This window comes from Prunus dulcis, chromosome 4, assembly GCF_902201215.1.
Source record: "Prunus dulcis chromosome 4, ALMONDv2, whole genome shotgun sequence".
Lineage (NCBI taxonomy): Eukaryota > Viridiplantae > Streptophyta > Magnoliopsida > Rosales > Rosaceae > Prunus > Prunus dulcis.
Genome location: NC_047653.1, coordinates 10,036,698 through 10,052,848, shown reverse-complemented (window position 1 = coordinate 10,052,848; position 16,151 = coordinate 10,036,698). Strand labels below are relative to the sequence as shown.

General features: G+C 33.6%; 1 protein-coding gene across 2 annotated transcripts; it reads right to left on the bottom strand.

Moving 5' to 3' along the window:
- Positions 1 to 913: 913 nt before the first annotated feature.
- LOC117626410 (phosphoenolpyruvate carboxylase, housekeeping isozyme) lies at positions 914 to 7,794 on the bottom strand. Of its 2 annotated transcripts, none has more exons than XM_034358087.1 (11): positions 7,453 to 7,638; positions 6,947 to 7,134; positions 5,885 to 6,276; positions 5,629 to 5,713; positions 5,124 to 5,346; positions 4,648 to 4,751; positions 4,429 to 4,516; positions 3,338 to 3,492; positions 2,207 to 3,205; positions 1,733 to 2,119; positions 914 to 1,485 (listed from the first exon to the last, which is right to left on the bottom strand). In XM_034358087.1, exons 2-11 carry the CDS (start codon positions 7,112 to 7,114, stop codon positions 1,189 to 1,191), a joined length of 2,898 nt encoding a protein of 965 aa, XP_034213978.1. In that variant the 5' UTR covers positions 7,115 to 7,134; positions 7,453 to 7,638; the 3' UTR covers positions 914 to 1,188. The 2 variants fall into 2 exon arrangements, with proteins under 2 accessions (XP_034213978.1, XP_034213979.1); XM_034358088.1 differs by having other exon boundaries at positions 921 to 1,485; positions 7,638 to 7,794.
- Positions 7,795 to 16,151: the final 8,357 nt, after the last annotated feature.

The window sequence follows — 16,151 nt, the reverse complement described above, 5'->3', positions numbered from 1 at the left end:
TGTCCCTCAAATAAGCTTATTAAAATCTATATATATGAAGCAAAAGACAGAGAATGGTAAAACATTCAAAATACCATAAAATGTCATTGGTTAATGCAAATATTAAGAATTGAAATTATTAATTAAATGAGGATAATATGGTAAATTTACACTTTTTCATATTAAAAAAAAATTAAAAAGAAAAATAAGATAATGAATCCTATTTTTATGGAACACAACTATCCATTATCTTTTTTAATTTTAAAATAAATTTTAAAAAGCGCGTGCAGAGAGACTAGTGAAAATAATTAAACAAAAAGAAAATAAGAGTTCATGCCCAAAATATTCTCTATAAATAAGGATGAAGTAAAATAAAAATAACAAAAACATATTGACGTTAGCCGTAGCGAGAATGGAGAGGTTAATGTAGCCCTGAAATCTGGTCTTTTTGCTTTTTTCACTTTCATCAGTACTCCGTAGGCAATATTCAGGGTCACTCTAATTGCATTTGTGTCGTTCAAATTGGAATATTTGTCATAAATTTATTTTAATTTTTCCTTTCTATCATTTTTTGTTTTCATTTTTAAGAATAAAAATTTGAACTCTTTTGGTTGAATTGTGCGAGGATAAAATGATTTTAACATTTGATGTCCCCGAAGTTCAAATTTTGATACTTTAAAATTGGTGACCTTGATAAATTATCATGGTCCTGTTTTGCTTTGTACATGAGTAGCATTGAAGATTCTTTATTATCTAATAAAATCATTGAAAAGCACCCTTTCTTGAAATTTTGGGCATCCATAGCTAAACAACGAGAGAGGTTTCTCACACACACTACCACGGTGCTATGAAAGTTCGAACCTGAGACCACTAGTCTGCAAGTCAACGTCCTTTTCCACTGAGCTTGACCGTGTTGCCATATAACACCAAGGTATTAAACATGAAGCACATAACGCCATTTGTATTGAAGCATAACAAACAGTTCCACTGAGTTTAATTTCTTCTGTAGGAAGAATTACAATGCTGGCTGACTGTAGTTATTGTGCACAGCAATCTGATCATAAAACTTAAAAAGTTCACTCAAATATCTTGACCTTTAGGTGAATGATTAAAGGGCATCCACTTGGGGTAAGTTATAACTTAGTTTTTGGGACACAGCCCATCTGTAGAGACACAGAAAAGTAGAAGGGAAAGAGCACAAAAACACATTTAACCAGTGTTCTGCAAGCCAGCAGCAATACCCTTCATTGTCAAGATGAGGGTGTCCTCCAAACCAGGCGCATACTCACTTGTTGGGTTCAGCTTCACAAGTTCATTAGCTGGCTTGTTTGCTTCTGTAATGTCCTTTGAGATGTGTGGCCGCAGCGTCACATGGAAGGTTGGATCACGGATCCGTTTCAGTGTATATGCTTGGCAAACATTAAGGGTTGTGATGTATGAATCACGCAGGCGGAGTCTTTGCTTCAGGTGCGGGTCCCCTTCAAGAAGATCCTTGTGTCCAGCAATCTACGAACAGAAAATGAAAAAATTAATTTATGCAGTAATTTGTCACCACAAACGCCCCATGGTTAGCAGATATTATGCTGACTCTACTCAACCTAACAAAGCTGAACAGATGAGCTTTTCATTGCACTAACCAATATGGGTTATGAACTTATGAGAATAGGCTTGAACTGTGAAATTTTGGACTTGGGGTCAAAACAAATCAAGTTCAACAGAACATGATATGACAAGAGAAGCATATGCATTATACCTGTAACAGAAGTTTCTTGGTTTCTTCATATTTGGACCTTAATCGCTCTGCAAATGACCATAGGTCTTCTGAGACAAGGAGTTTATCATATAAAGCAGCTATTCCCGGGTTTCCCTTTGCAAACACCATTTCAACCAAATCAATAGTGACCCTAAAGAAAGGCCATTGATTGTACATTTCTTGCAGCATGTGAAGATTCTTAATGTCCTTCTGAATGACATGCTTGAAGGCTTCTCCGAAGCCTAACCACACAGGAAGATGGAACCTTGTTTGTGTCCAGGCAAAAATCCATGGGATTGCACGAAGTGACTCAATGCCCCCACTAGGCTTTCGCTTTGAGGGCCGGCTTCCAATGTTCATCCGACCATACTCCAGCTCTGGTGTAGCCTATATCACAAATACACAAAAGTCATTAAATTGAAATTCATCAGAGTAGAAAAACTAATATATTAGAGTACGTTCATAAATGCTTACAAGACGGAAATACTCGACAAATCGGGGTTCTTGGAAAACAATGGAACGATAGTCCTCTGTAGCTACAACAGCCATTTCATCCATAAGTGCGCGCCATTCTGGTTTTGGTGAAACTGGCAAATGCATTCCGTGCTCTAGGGTAGCAGCTGTGAAACGCTGGAGTGTTCTAAAACACAAGAGCTCCTCTCCGAATGACTGCTCAATAACTTCACCTTGGACAGTGACACGGAGTGAACCATGAATCGTATCTGGTGGTTGAGACAATATAGCAAGATGGGTGGGCCCGCCTCCCCTTCCAACAGTCCCACCACGACCATGGAACATAGTTAGCTTCACACCAAATTGCTTAGCAACCTTTATAAGATCCTCCTGTGCCTTGTATAACTGCCAGGCTGCAGAGAAACGTCCTGCATCTTTACCAGAATCTGAGTACCCAATCATGACCTCTTGCTTTCCATTGATCCGGTCTCTATACCAATCAATTGAGAAGAGCCGAGCCAGAGCAGCAGGAGCAGCCTCCAGATCTGCAAGCTTCTCAAACAGTGGAACGACCCTTAGTGGTTTCTTCACATGGCATTCACGTTGCAGGAGCTCAACTGCAAGCACATCAGATGGAGCAGTCGCCATGGAGATGATGTATGCTCCAAAGTTATCAGATGGAAGTTCTGAAATCACATGTAAAGTGTCCAAAACATCAGAAATTTCTTCAGTTTTTGGAAGATCAGGGCCAAACAATGGACGCTTTCCACTTAGTTCAGATAAAAGCCACTCCTGGCGGCGTTCTTCAGACCACTCTCGATAGGAACCAATTTCTAGATGCTTGGTGATCGCATCGATCACATCAGTATGCCGGTCAGATTCTTGCCTAATATCAAGCCTCACCAATGAAAGTCCAAAGGTAGACACTTGCCTTAAGAAATCAAGAAGCGATCCATCAGCAATTGCCCGGTCACCACAAGAGCAGAGTGATCTGTAACAGAGTTCCAGAGGTTCCAAGAACTACACATAATTTAAATCTCAATTAGGTCTTGAACAGATTAACCAGATTAGGAGAATAAAGGGGGAAGTTATAATTTGATACTGTATCTGATAAGACTGCGATCATGCAATATTTCTTAAGAATGGCAGTACCTGCTCAACACTGGCCAATGTTGCCTCCTCGGGAATGTCAGAGTGCCCACTAGCTAACAACTGACGAGAACGTTCACGTGTATGATAAAGCTTATCCCTTACATCACCAAGAATCACACGGTAGGGTTCATTTGGAGGAACTTGTTTCCAAAATTCTGTGTTGAGAAACAAAGGCAATGAGTATCACAAGTAGCACAATGTTTGACCAAATTACAAAGCATAAAAGGAACAAAAGTTGCAAAAATTGGAAACGAAATGAACTTGTGTTTGTTGTGTTGGTCTCTAGAATAACAGTGGGTATTTTCTTGGCCAAGCCTGAACAGGATCTGGATCCTTTAAATGTGATTCCTAATAATTAAAGGTCATCTGGCTTATATGGTATACAAAAGAGAGAAAACTTTAGTTCTCTAAATTGGGTACAACAAGAAAAGTTCACTGTAATGTACCATATGAATCTGAGATTTACATGCTATCATCATATACAGATGTCGGCTTTAGGCTGAAATGTGAATGTATAATTTTGATTGTCCTTTTTGAAAAAAATTTATCTCAGACAGTAAAACTGGTTGACATTGTGTAACTACAATAAGTTACGGTTGCAGGGCCATAAAATATTAATGTATGCTAGCATTACTAAGAGTTAAGTTTTACTTGGTCGGTGCATTGTGCACCTATTTAAACTTCTCCTGCTAGTTTATGCTACGGTTCCACAACTAGTAAATTTCAGTCTAGTCAATGACTTCTTCTCAAAGCAGACATAAGTTTATCATTCCTTTTCTGAATATTTTACAAAACAAAGATACAAGAAAAGATTGGCAAGAAATCCATCAAACCTAACCGACTACCAGAAAATAACAAAGGGATGATAACATGGTTAATCACTGTATTTCATAACAGACATTAGTTTTCAATCCTATTATTCTCTGGTCCATAACACCATTTAAAATATTTACAGCATTGAAAAATGTTCTCTATCATTATGTGCAAACTATACCTCATTCTAGTTTCTTTAAATCCATCCCAAAGTTCAGCATAACACGTAGATTTTAAAAACCATATAACAGAACCAATTAGTATAGGGATATGATTACCTATGTAGTGTTTTGCATCTCTCCTCGTGGACCTGTGAAGTACATCTGCACGGACACGGAGTTCATCATTGCAGCGCCACATAGACAACTGCCAGGAAAAGAGAAGAAATTAACTACACACAGACACTAACATAGTAAAGAAACAATAAACGAGTAACAACCACTTCATTGAGTAAACGAAGCTCCTTAAAGACAACTTCAAGATGTTTTGTCAGCTACCTCAAACATAAGATCCTCTATCTGAGAATAGTACAAGTTTGCAGCCATCATTCTAGCTAGTAGGCAAACATCCCTTGTGACCTCAGGAGTTACTCTTGGATTACCTGCATCCCATGAAGAAAAAAAATGTTAATTAATGAATGATCTGCACAAGCACACAAGTCACCAGACAAAATTATCTGCAAATAGCAATGTAAAATTGTACTTCGATGCTTCTTCCCAGAAAAGTTATTCTTGTAATTGCCACTATGCAATTATTAAAGAGGAGGGGCACAACAACACAAACCTACCTGTAATTAACTACTAAGACCAACCTACCCGTAATTCCATCTTAAGTTAAAAATAAAAACTACAACAGCAAGATCACACAATGCGAGTACAATATAGATTCTTTTGCATGCCTCTCTGCTTTTTTTTTTTTCCTCACTGCACCAAACTATTTTTACATAAGTCATGCTCATGAAGAAGGGTCATACCATCACGATCGCCACCCATCCAAGAAGAAAATTGAATAAGTGGGGCATTATGGGGAACACGTTCGTTAATCCCAATATTCTTCAATGCTGTGTCGACACGACGCAAGAACTTTGGGACACCCTTCCAAATTGTTTCATGGAAGTAGCTCATCCCAGCCCTCATTTCATCTTGTGGAGTGGGAGGTGTTCTCCGGATCTCATCCGTGCGAAATGCAGCTTGAATCTACATGAATTGAAATACCAAAATGAAGGGAGAATAATTGACAATTGATATAATTTAGGACTCAGTTTATCCTTCCAGATTGTTTCATGTAAACATAATATATGGAAAATCTTGCCTTCATGAGATCATAATTTCAAATGAACAAACAATGAACTATACAGTAGTTAACACATTTTCAGCAACAATATAAGTGGCAAACGTTACAAATGTCCTTTTTGAAAGTTCCTGTCAATAACGTCAAGAATTGATAGTACATAAAGTAAAATGGGTGTTGATAATCACCTCTCTCTGAAGTGCCTCATCAATCTCCTGCTTATCATCAGGAGTAATGTCTTTGGCATACAACTGAGTTAAACAATTCCGAATCCTGAAAAAAAGTGTGTGTACACGAATGAGAGGGGAGAGAGAGAGAGAGGGCACAAGAGTCCAAGCCATAACACTACATGGGGAATCTTAAATTTCTGACGAAAATCAAAACCAAAATCATTTATACAAACAAAAATCAAGGACGCGAGACTGTATTGGATCAAGAGCAAACCTTCCATGCTTCTGAAGCAAGGATCTACGAACTGATTGTGTAGGATGAGCAGTGAGGACCAGATCTACAGTCTGATTTTTTAGAGCCTCAAAAACCTCTTGGGGCGACTTCTTTAGATCCCCCACAAGCCTCTTGAGAGTTTCTTCAATGTCTGATTCAGTTGTTGCAGAATTTTCATCTGCAAAGTCACCCTTCTTCAGCTTGTTTCGTCTGCGGTAAGCAATCTGGACCTCCTCAGCTAAGTTGGCCAAGCTAAGCATATGCGAGAAGGATTTTGCAACAACAATGGAATCCCCTGGGTCCAAACTTGTTAATACATTTCCGAGCTCTGAGAGTTTTTTTGCATCATGCTTTCCTTCGTACTCAGCAGAAAGCTCATAACATGCTTGGACCTACAAAAAGTTAAACATTACAAATCACGTAAGTGTTAATTGCTCAACTCATAACACTATTCACAGTAACTTTCAACACAAAACCAATAACTTTAAGGATTTATTTTGTCTTTCCTTGCCTAAGAGAAACTTAAAGATATGAGTTAGGCCTTGGATCTGTTAAATGTGGCTAAGACTTGTTCTCCAATCCAAAACCAATTCCTACTGAAGAAGATCTCAAACTTAAATCACTGGGAATCTCACATACATCATTAAACAATAAATCAAAAGCCTAAAAATTGTTGATTAAGATATCTGGAATGGTAGTTGAAATGTAACCAATTCCAATTGCAAATTAAAGTGTTTGGATCATGGGTGATGTGTTGTGTTGACCAAATCAAACCTGTATATCTCAAACTGATAAGAAATTTGTTGATAAAGGTATCGTCATGGGTCTTTAATGAAATTCCACTTTTTAAAGAAACTGAGATTTAGGTGTTCCTTAAAGCCAACAAAATACACGAACAATCAACACATAAAGTTCCATGCTTATAAGAATAAACTTACAAATATAGCCAATTCCAATTACAAATTCAAGTGTTCTGCATCATGAGTATTAACCAAAATCAAGGGTAAACATCTCACGCTGATCAAAATCAATTTTTACAGCAATCAAAACTCAAGCACTCACCGTTTCCCTGAGATCCTCTCCATGTAAATCTTGGAGAATATCCAAGAACCGATCCAAAAGCAGAGCATCATATTCAACCAGCTTGTCATCCTCGCTCACTTTGGCTGGAACCAGAAGCCGAAGTTGAGCGTCAATGGACGCCAACTTCTCCAGATTCCTATTAGCCATTGCTTCCACAGAGCCTCACTCTGTGACAAATAACCCAATACAAAAAAGAAAATTATGAAAAAGAAAAATCAGAACTTGAAAACCCAAAAAAAAGAAAAATATACATAAATGAGCTGAAATCACGGATTGAATCAAGCACAATGGCCAAAAATCCTGATCACGGCCCAGAAAAATAGAGCCTATAAAATGGAGGGTTTAACAGCTAAAGGCCACGTGTAGAGGGAAGACAGTGCAGTGCAGGGTATGAGCATACAAAAACAGAGCATTTATGAAGAAAAAAGTTGATTTTTTTATGACCCAGATGGGAAATGATTGAGCTTTGTGGATAAATGGGGTACCTGAAGCGGGGGAAGTAGGATTTCAACAAGAAGATGAAGACGAAAACTGGAACCAATGTCTCAGTTAGAGAGAGAGAGAGAGAGAGAGAGAGAGAGAGAGAGGTGCGAGATCCAAAGGAAGTGCTTGGAGTTATATATATAGAAAGTGTTTGAGTCTGTCAAATTCAGAACTTTATCTGTCTCACCGTCACTGAAACGCCCACTCTCTGGCCAAACTTGAATTTTCTCTGTTTATTTATTTGACCAGTCACGTCCTCTTTTGTCTCTCCTTCCAGCTGCTTCGTAAAACTTGGGGAAGACCTTCAACTCGGAATATCCTAACAAAGATGCTGCAATTCGTAACTTAGTGCACAACTTGGGTACTTTCCATTGTGAAAATGCTTTTCTAATGTGAAAAAATTTGCTTTTCTGTAAAATGGAAGAACAAAAACAAAGGTAGGAAATTAGGAACTAGGTTCCAAAACTTAAAAAAGGGTTTCTCATTTCCTTAAAATGAAGGACTAAAATATTGATAATATCAATGATATTATCGTTTTCGAGTATATGATATTTTGGAACATATCCATACACATATCGTATAAGTATCGATAATAGCGAGATGATGAAGACAGTAAAAAATTTGAAGAGTTATTTATACTAACACCCCCTGAGGTTTCTTCTGTTTTCCCAAAACCCCCTCAAGTCTCAAAAATTACACGAATACCCCCTGAGGTTTCAGTTTATTTTCACAAAACTCCTTTTCGTTGATTGTTTGTCCAAAAATTGATGATTTCATTGGAAAAAAAAAAACTTATGCAAATGACAAAATTAACCTCAATGAAGTATGTGCAATCTAATCCCAAAGGCCAACTTTGTCATTTGGAGATTTTTTTTTTTATTTTTTATAAAATCATCAATTTTTGGATGAAAAATCAATGAAAATGAGTTTTGTGAAAAAGCCAAAAACCTCAAGGGGTGTTAGTGTAAATAACTCAAATTTGAACTTATAGGAACTCTATGTGGTATATAATCAACTACATATTACTACACTCGCAGTTTAATCTTCTTTCATTAATTATTACATATTTTCTACACATCACGGTTTTTATCAGCTCGCTATATAATCAACTTAAATTGGTTAAACCCATCATACAATGCATTTCTTTCCAATATTTTTGTATGATAAAGTAATAGATAATTGACTAAATAAACATCCTCCAAAGTTTCAAGAAAAATTTCCAAGTTTTTCTTACAATTTCTATGGTTTTTATTCAATTTTTATCGACATAGATAATTTTCCAATATTTCTATAGAAATTTTCGTATTTTTGGACCGCTGATATTTCTGAAACCATCGATATTTTAGACTTTGCTTAAAATAACTTATTAACATTTATCTTTCCCATCTTAAGTTCTTCTTCTTTTCCTTTTCTAGAAAAAAAGATAATTAAATATAGCTACAAATTGTCAACAAAAGATAAGACTTGTTTTAATAACCAAAAAAAAAAAAAAAGATGTGACCTTTTTAATTTCTAAAACAAACAATCGAGTCTTTACATTTACCCCAAGACAACAAATTGATTTCTCATGTTTGGTTTATGGGAAATCAATGATTTTTCACGTTTAATAAGTTCATATATTAGAAATGATTACTTGTATATGAGAAATTATGGGAAAAAAAGAAGGCAAAAAAAAAGGTGACTTTTTAAATTTCCAAAACAAAAGATTGAGTCTTTACATTTACCCTAAGACAAAAAATTGATTTCCCATGTTTGGTTTATGGGAAATCAATGATTTTCCATGTTCTGGAAGTCCATAGATTAGAAATAATTACTTGGCACATGAGAAATTATGAAAAAAAATAAAGGCCAAAAAAAAAAGAAGGGACTTTTTAAATTTCCAAAACAAAAGATTGAGTCTTTACAGTTACCCTAAGAAGAAAAAAAAATTTGATTTCCCATGTTTGGTTTATGGGAAATCAATGATTTTCCGTGTTTAGTAAGTCCATATATTAAAAATGATTACCAGGCACATAAAAAATTATGGGAAAAAATGAAGGCAAAAAAAAAAAAAAAAAAGACTTTTTTAATTTCCAAAACAAAAGATCGAGTCTTTACATTTACAATAAAGTCTTTCACATTCACAATTTTAAAATTTGATCCAGCCCAAAGGCTTTACTAGGATGTGAAATTTTATTTTTCTTCATTCTAATTAGATGATGACAAATCTTATCTCTTTCAATGGTAATGTACGTGACTGATGATACTATTGATACATATAGATTATTGTATGCATGCTATTGAATTCTTTTCATGTGATTTTGCTTTATAATAGCTTTTCGCTATAACGTTTTCTCAATTTCAGGGTAATTTCTTTAATCTTCTCATATTATGATTTAAGCTATCTAAATCAATAAAAATTTGAAGCTCTTAGTCTATCAAGGCATAGAAAATAATTTATCCCAAGTTAGTTCCCCACTTGGCTTACAATTGTTTGATCCGAATTTAGAATAACTTTTTTGATAACACTCACGCATGCATAGCATTCAACGGATAGATTTTTTTCACGAATATTAAGCCTATACAATTTTAGATTTTAAGTATCAAATTTCGAATGAACCATCTATATTTTAAATAATCAATCATGTCAATAAATGAGATTAAAATTAAAGAAAATTGAATAGAAATAAGATTTTACTCAATTGAATTGAATAAAAAAAACTCAGATAGCTTGTATATATTATTGGACGAATATTAAGCTGTCGACATATATGTGTATATATGTGTGTTCGCATATAGACAGAAGAAGCATGCGCACATTGTCAGGTCAACTGAAAAATATTCTATTCAAACAGTATGAACATGCTTGCATGAGAGCCTCAACTGAATGATAATTGTTTTGTTCTGTAATTTCTTTATCAACTGCGTGAGTGATCAATCATGCAGACAGTCACCAACCACATGATCCCAGTACTCAGGTTGTCGCCACATGCACATCAATCACGCATGCCTGCATGTGATGTGGTCTAGGTCACATTTACTCAAAAGAATAAGTTTTTATTTATTTATTTATTTATTTATAAAAATACTATTGTTTGACACCATGACATTGACATCCAATAACTTTGGTGCCTATTTGTGTTGATTTACCTACAATGACTATATACGATATTTCTAATCTCAACTCGTTTTTTTATAAATTTCTTTTAAAATTAAATTATGTTTTATGTATACAAGTTTGTTATTTTAAAATCGGGTTATTTATGTTCAACACAGAGGCATTATAATATGTATATTGGACTTTTGAAGAGTGTTATGCATACTTATTCATCAAGTCATATCTATGCTTACTTATTCGATGAATTATGTTATAATATAATAATTTGATAAATTAAAAATATTGAAATTTGTGCTATGAATCTTTCATCACTCATGACAAAAGTAGCACATTCTTATACTTTTAAGAAAAAAGAGAGCATATTCCTTCCTAAAATGTAGCATATTCTTTTTCATATTTTTTCAGTTTTGACTAGGGTAAAATTTAACTGGCTTTGTTTGCAGTTTATGTTGACTTTCATGAGCTCAAGGGGAAGTCGTATTCATATAAAGGATGAATAAAGGAAAAATATATGTTTTTTTTATATTGTTTTTATTCTAGTCGTAAAATTATTTGGACCCTCAATCTTTTTGACTTTTTCTTAAGTTGCAAGTTTCTTCACTCCTCGTTGTGAGAGTTTGACTAAAGATAGCGGTCGGTGATTGATAAGTTCCGGGAATTATAGGGAGGTGGCTTTCTGCTTATTAAAGTGCTTTTTTATTTGCCTACTTATCACCCACGCTTATCTGGTTGACGATCTATCAAAATAAGTGCTTATATAAAATAAAATAATACAAGTGTTTATCATTCACGAAAAAAGAAAAAAGTCGAAGCTGAAAGTGAAGTCCAGTATCCCACCGTGATGGAGCAAGCACGTGAGAATCCGGGAGTTCCAATTCTTTTTTATTCTTTAATCAGTTTCAATTTGTTATTGAATACCTCAATTTTATGAAGTTTCTGTTAATAATTATTTCTTACGAATTATGTTCATACTTTATAGTTTTAGAGTTTTAAATTCATCGTTGCTCTCAAACTCATCCTCATTTTCATTCTCGTTTTTCTCTATACTCTACTATAAAAAATAAAATAGTATTATATCGTTAATTTAGTATGGTGATAAAGGGGGAGTATCTTGTTTTTTTGGCATTGTATTTTTGGAAATTCTACCAAATGTGTGAATGTTTAGCATTTTAGTTGTCCAATGACAATTGTATTTTTAGAAATTCTACCAAACTCTCTCTCCCTTTATAGATAGATAAATCTTTCTTTGAATTGAAATAAATAACTTCTAAATTGTTTATCCTTTTTTATTATAGAATTAATAATCTATTATTTTAAATTAATCTAATTTATGAAAAGAAAGACTCCAACTTAACACCCCGAATAACTGACCTAATTCATATTGTTTATCTTTTGAGTTGCACAGAGACATTTGACAACCACACATGATGCTAACACCATGAATCTTGCAGGGTTTCACGTCAACCCTTGCCACACCAACAGGCAACATGATGCCACGTACTTCAATTGTTTCGGGGCATGTCATCATCTTATTTTATTGGGTTTTTGTGATTTAGAAAGATAAAAAAAGGGGGCAAGTCGTGCCATATTTTTCTGATTCAGCAGTACATTCCATGAGATTCAAAGATTCCACCATACTATCAGTCATATATTAAGGGAGTCCCACAGTATAGGCGGATAAGGCGGTCGTTTAGGGTCTCCAAATTGAGAGGGTCCAATTTTTATAAACTTTTATATATGTATTAGTCTTAATCTTTTGGATCATATAGGTTCAAGGGATTATGGTTACTCACTATTGAATTAACATCCAACGGTTCAAAACAGTTTCTTAAAAGGAGTGCAAGAGTGAGTGAACAGTTGAATTTACATTCAATGGTGGGTGACCACAAATCTCTTGGACCCATGTAGTCCAAGAGATCCGGACTGATATATGCATATGTATGGTACTTTAAAAAAAATTATATTATATTGATATTATATTAAGCTCAAGTATTGTTATATAAAAAAAACCTAAATTATTTACTCTTAAATTAAGAAGGGGAAACTCAATAAAGGACCAATTTTTTATTTATTTTAGAAGTTAAACCAGTTTAATAATTTAAGCTAGCAGCATATATCTTAACCAAAAAAAAAAAAAAAACTTAGCAGCATGTAGGAAATTATGCTATGCTCGACAAAAGAAAAAAACAAGGAGTTTATTGAATATCTACTGTAAGAGGAAGCATTCTTGGAGGAAGAACAAGAAAGTAAAAATCCACATGACTATTGCTTATATTTTCTATTAAAAAAGACATGGGAGAATTGATAATGTAAAGTTAATTGATACTTTTGCATTTTTGATGCATTTTATAAAATTGTTATGTGAATTACACTTTGTTTGTTTCTTTTTAGGTTATAATTGTGACTTTTTTAGTTCATATAATTTTTTTTTCTAATTATTTGATAAAAAATCACATAAATATACATAGAGGGTAGAAGGTCACATTTGGTGGTTCGCTTAGGGCCTCCAAAACCTTAAGACGCAAATGAAAAGCAGCCTCAAAGTCGACCTACCACACAAAAAAAAAAAAAAAAACAAAAGCATACAATAATGTTTCGCCAGAAAAAGAAAAAAGAGTATAGTAATGCTACGATTATTAAATTTGTTTACCAAATAATTATATGTCAAAGTATTTGTTAGCATAATATTTGATAATATGAAGACTAAAGCAAGTTCATATTCGAAAATACACATTAAAGAGATCATTTCGTAAACAAAATTTAGCAGAGCAGCGCTCTAATGAATATGTTACTCAATTATAAAGAAGAATTAATAACTTTTTGATGTGATAAGACAACTCGGTCTTTTAAATTACATTTGAATGCCTTCGTGTGACAAATAATATATATATTTTTTTTTGAAAGAATAGCAATAGTATTGTATTGATAGGAGGATAAATAACTAGTATAAAAATTAAGTTATGTTGTTGAGAATTAAGCAAGTTTCTCAATACAAATGGATTTAGTCATCGATCTAACTAGATAGTCTAACCTTCTCAACTGCATGCAAAAGAAGGAAAGTCAGGTAAAAGATCAATGTATGTTGCATGCATGTCATATTATAGTCTTATATTGGCCGACAATGTCGTCAAGTGATAACCTCCTTTCGGTGTGATACAATACAATAATATTTTGATGAGGAGTTTAGATGAGATTGATTATATAGGAGACTTCCCGCGACTTCATAGAATAAACAACTTGGTGGATAGGTATGTCGTGATGTAACTTACAAATAATTCAATATAAATTTCATATCAACTGTTAAGTCGGTGTCTTGACTTATTTTTATTTTTTTTAATATCTAAAACTCTATTGGAGACATGCAAATGGACTTGCTAAAAAAGCATATGTATGAACTTACAAATTCATAACAACATATATACATATCTTGTAACATATATAAGTTTAGCAGAGAAACATTACTCAAACTGTACACACTTAATTTAATTGATAAAGAGAAATGCTATTCACATTCTCAGCTGATTCATTATTTTGGAAAGATAATAACATCATAATGAAAGATGATATATGACTTCCTGAGGGTAAAATGTGAAGGCATTAGGGGTAGTGTTGTAGAAGCAAAGTTAGAAGGGTCTTAAACTATGTCAATTCTTGTGGAAAACCAAGGGTCTATTTGGTATTCAACTTGAATCAAACTTTTTTTTAACTCTAAAACATAATTTGAGTCCAAAACAAAGAAAACCTGTTTGGTAGCCTTGTTTTTAAAAACTCAAACTCAAGAACAACAAAAAACACACCCCAATTATTTAAAACAAAAAAATTTGTTTTTTCAGTTTTTTTTTTCTAACAACCCACAAGTTCTCAAAATTTTAAGATTTGAAAACAGTTTTCAAGTTGCATACCAAATAAGTTTTTGAATCTTAAAAATAGATTTAAGAACTATTTGTTTTAAGAAAAAAATCAAAGTTTTTGAATTTCCTATTTGTATAGAATACCAAATGCCCCGTAAAGTACTTCCCTTGAAACATCAGCTGAAATTATGTCTCTCGTGGACTACATTTACTTGGAAGGATTGACTGGGATCAAAATTGAAATCAATTCGGAGAAAAGCTTTTGGAAGCTTTTATCATTAGAGTTGTGATCAAGGGCGGAACTACAACACGGTTGTGGTGGGTTGTAGACCAAAAAAGCTTTGTTTTTTTTCCGCTCGAAGCATGCGGCCTTTTGCTTTTTGTTTTTGTTTTTGTTTTTTGGCAAATCAATAATCGTTTTTTCCGCCAAAATAATTATATGTGAAACTTAATTATTTATATTTTTTCACTTTGTATTTGTCTTATTCGGTTGATGCCAAGAAACAAGAAACTTAAATAGGTACACTTTCAATTATATTGTTGAATATAGTAATTTTGATAATGTGTGTTTTTTAGTTACATTTAATACGTATTTGTCTTATAAAGTTTATTAAAAATTAGTCAATGGAAAAAATATATATATATATCATTAGAGATTAAGCTAAAAATTTTAGCTAGCCTATCCATCGAAAAATTTATGGTTCTGCCATTGCTTGATGTTGCATGCTCTCTTTACTGTATACATACATATGCTCATGTATGCACTGTGTCTTTTCAGATAAATATTCAAGCTTGTCAAAGGATGTGGAGGGGTTTGTTTCAAGGATGTGGAGGGGTTTGTTTGAGCCAACGTCAAACTGCATTTCATTATATATTTGAATTTTTCGTGAATTTGATTTATCAGCTACTAAAGTTCCAAGACTGACATTTTACAATATATATGGTTTTAAATGATCCTACTATAGAAGGATAGAGACATTATTGATACACATATAGACACATTAAGCAGCATAGTCAATCACATGCAAGATTTGAACAATTATTAGTAACTCTATTTTTTTACTATAACTAAATTCTAATCTTTGTGAAATGATGAAGAATAGACAATGACGAATTATTTACACTTTTGTATAAATAAATTCTGATAGAGTCATTTAGTTTTCTCCAATACCTTATATTTTATATTCCATATGAATTTAATTTCTCCATAACACCAAAGTATATTACCCTCATTGACACAAGAAACAATATGTATGTAAGTATATATATATATATGGGTGGTTATCACAAGTTATAAGAAAAGTACATTTTATTATGACCAGCTTTATCACACGAAAGTTAACTACAAAAACAACTCATACGGATATTGAGGTGTATATGGTGATGAAAAGGCAAAGAGAGTGAAAAGGCACATGGACAGCAATCTTGGCATGGTGAATGCTGGGGAAGACATTTGATTTGTATGGTGTGGTTTATGTGTAGGGCTTAGGGTAAAAAAACATCAATTTATATTGATCAAAGCAAGCTTCAACTTAATTCTCTTAATATTTTTATATTGACTTGCATTTGGATCATCCTAATCATGACTAAAGAGGGAAATGCAATGTTCAGAATAGCTAACTAAACTTTCCTTAATATGTGTGAATTTGTGCATTGTTCTGTTTGATTTTTATGAGAAATGATAAGAAGATGATACAAGCATGAAGCACCCACATCTCCCTTACCTTAACCCATGTCCACCCTTATAACAAAA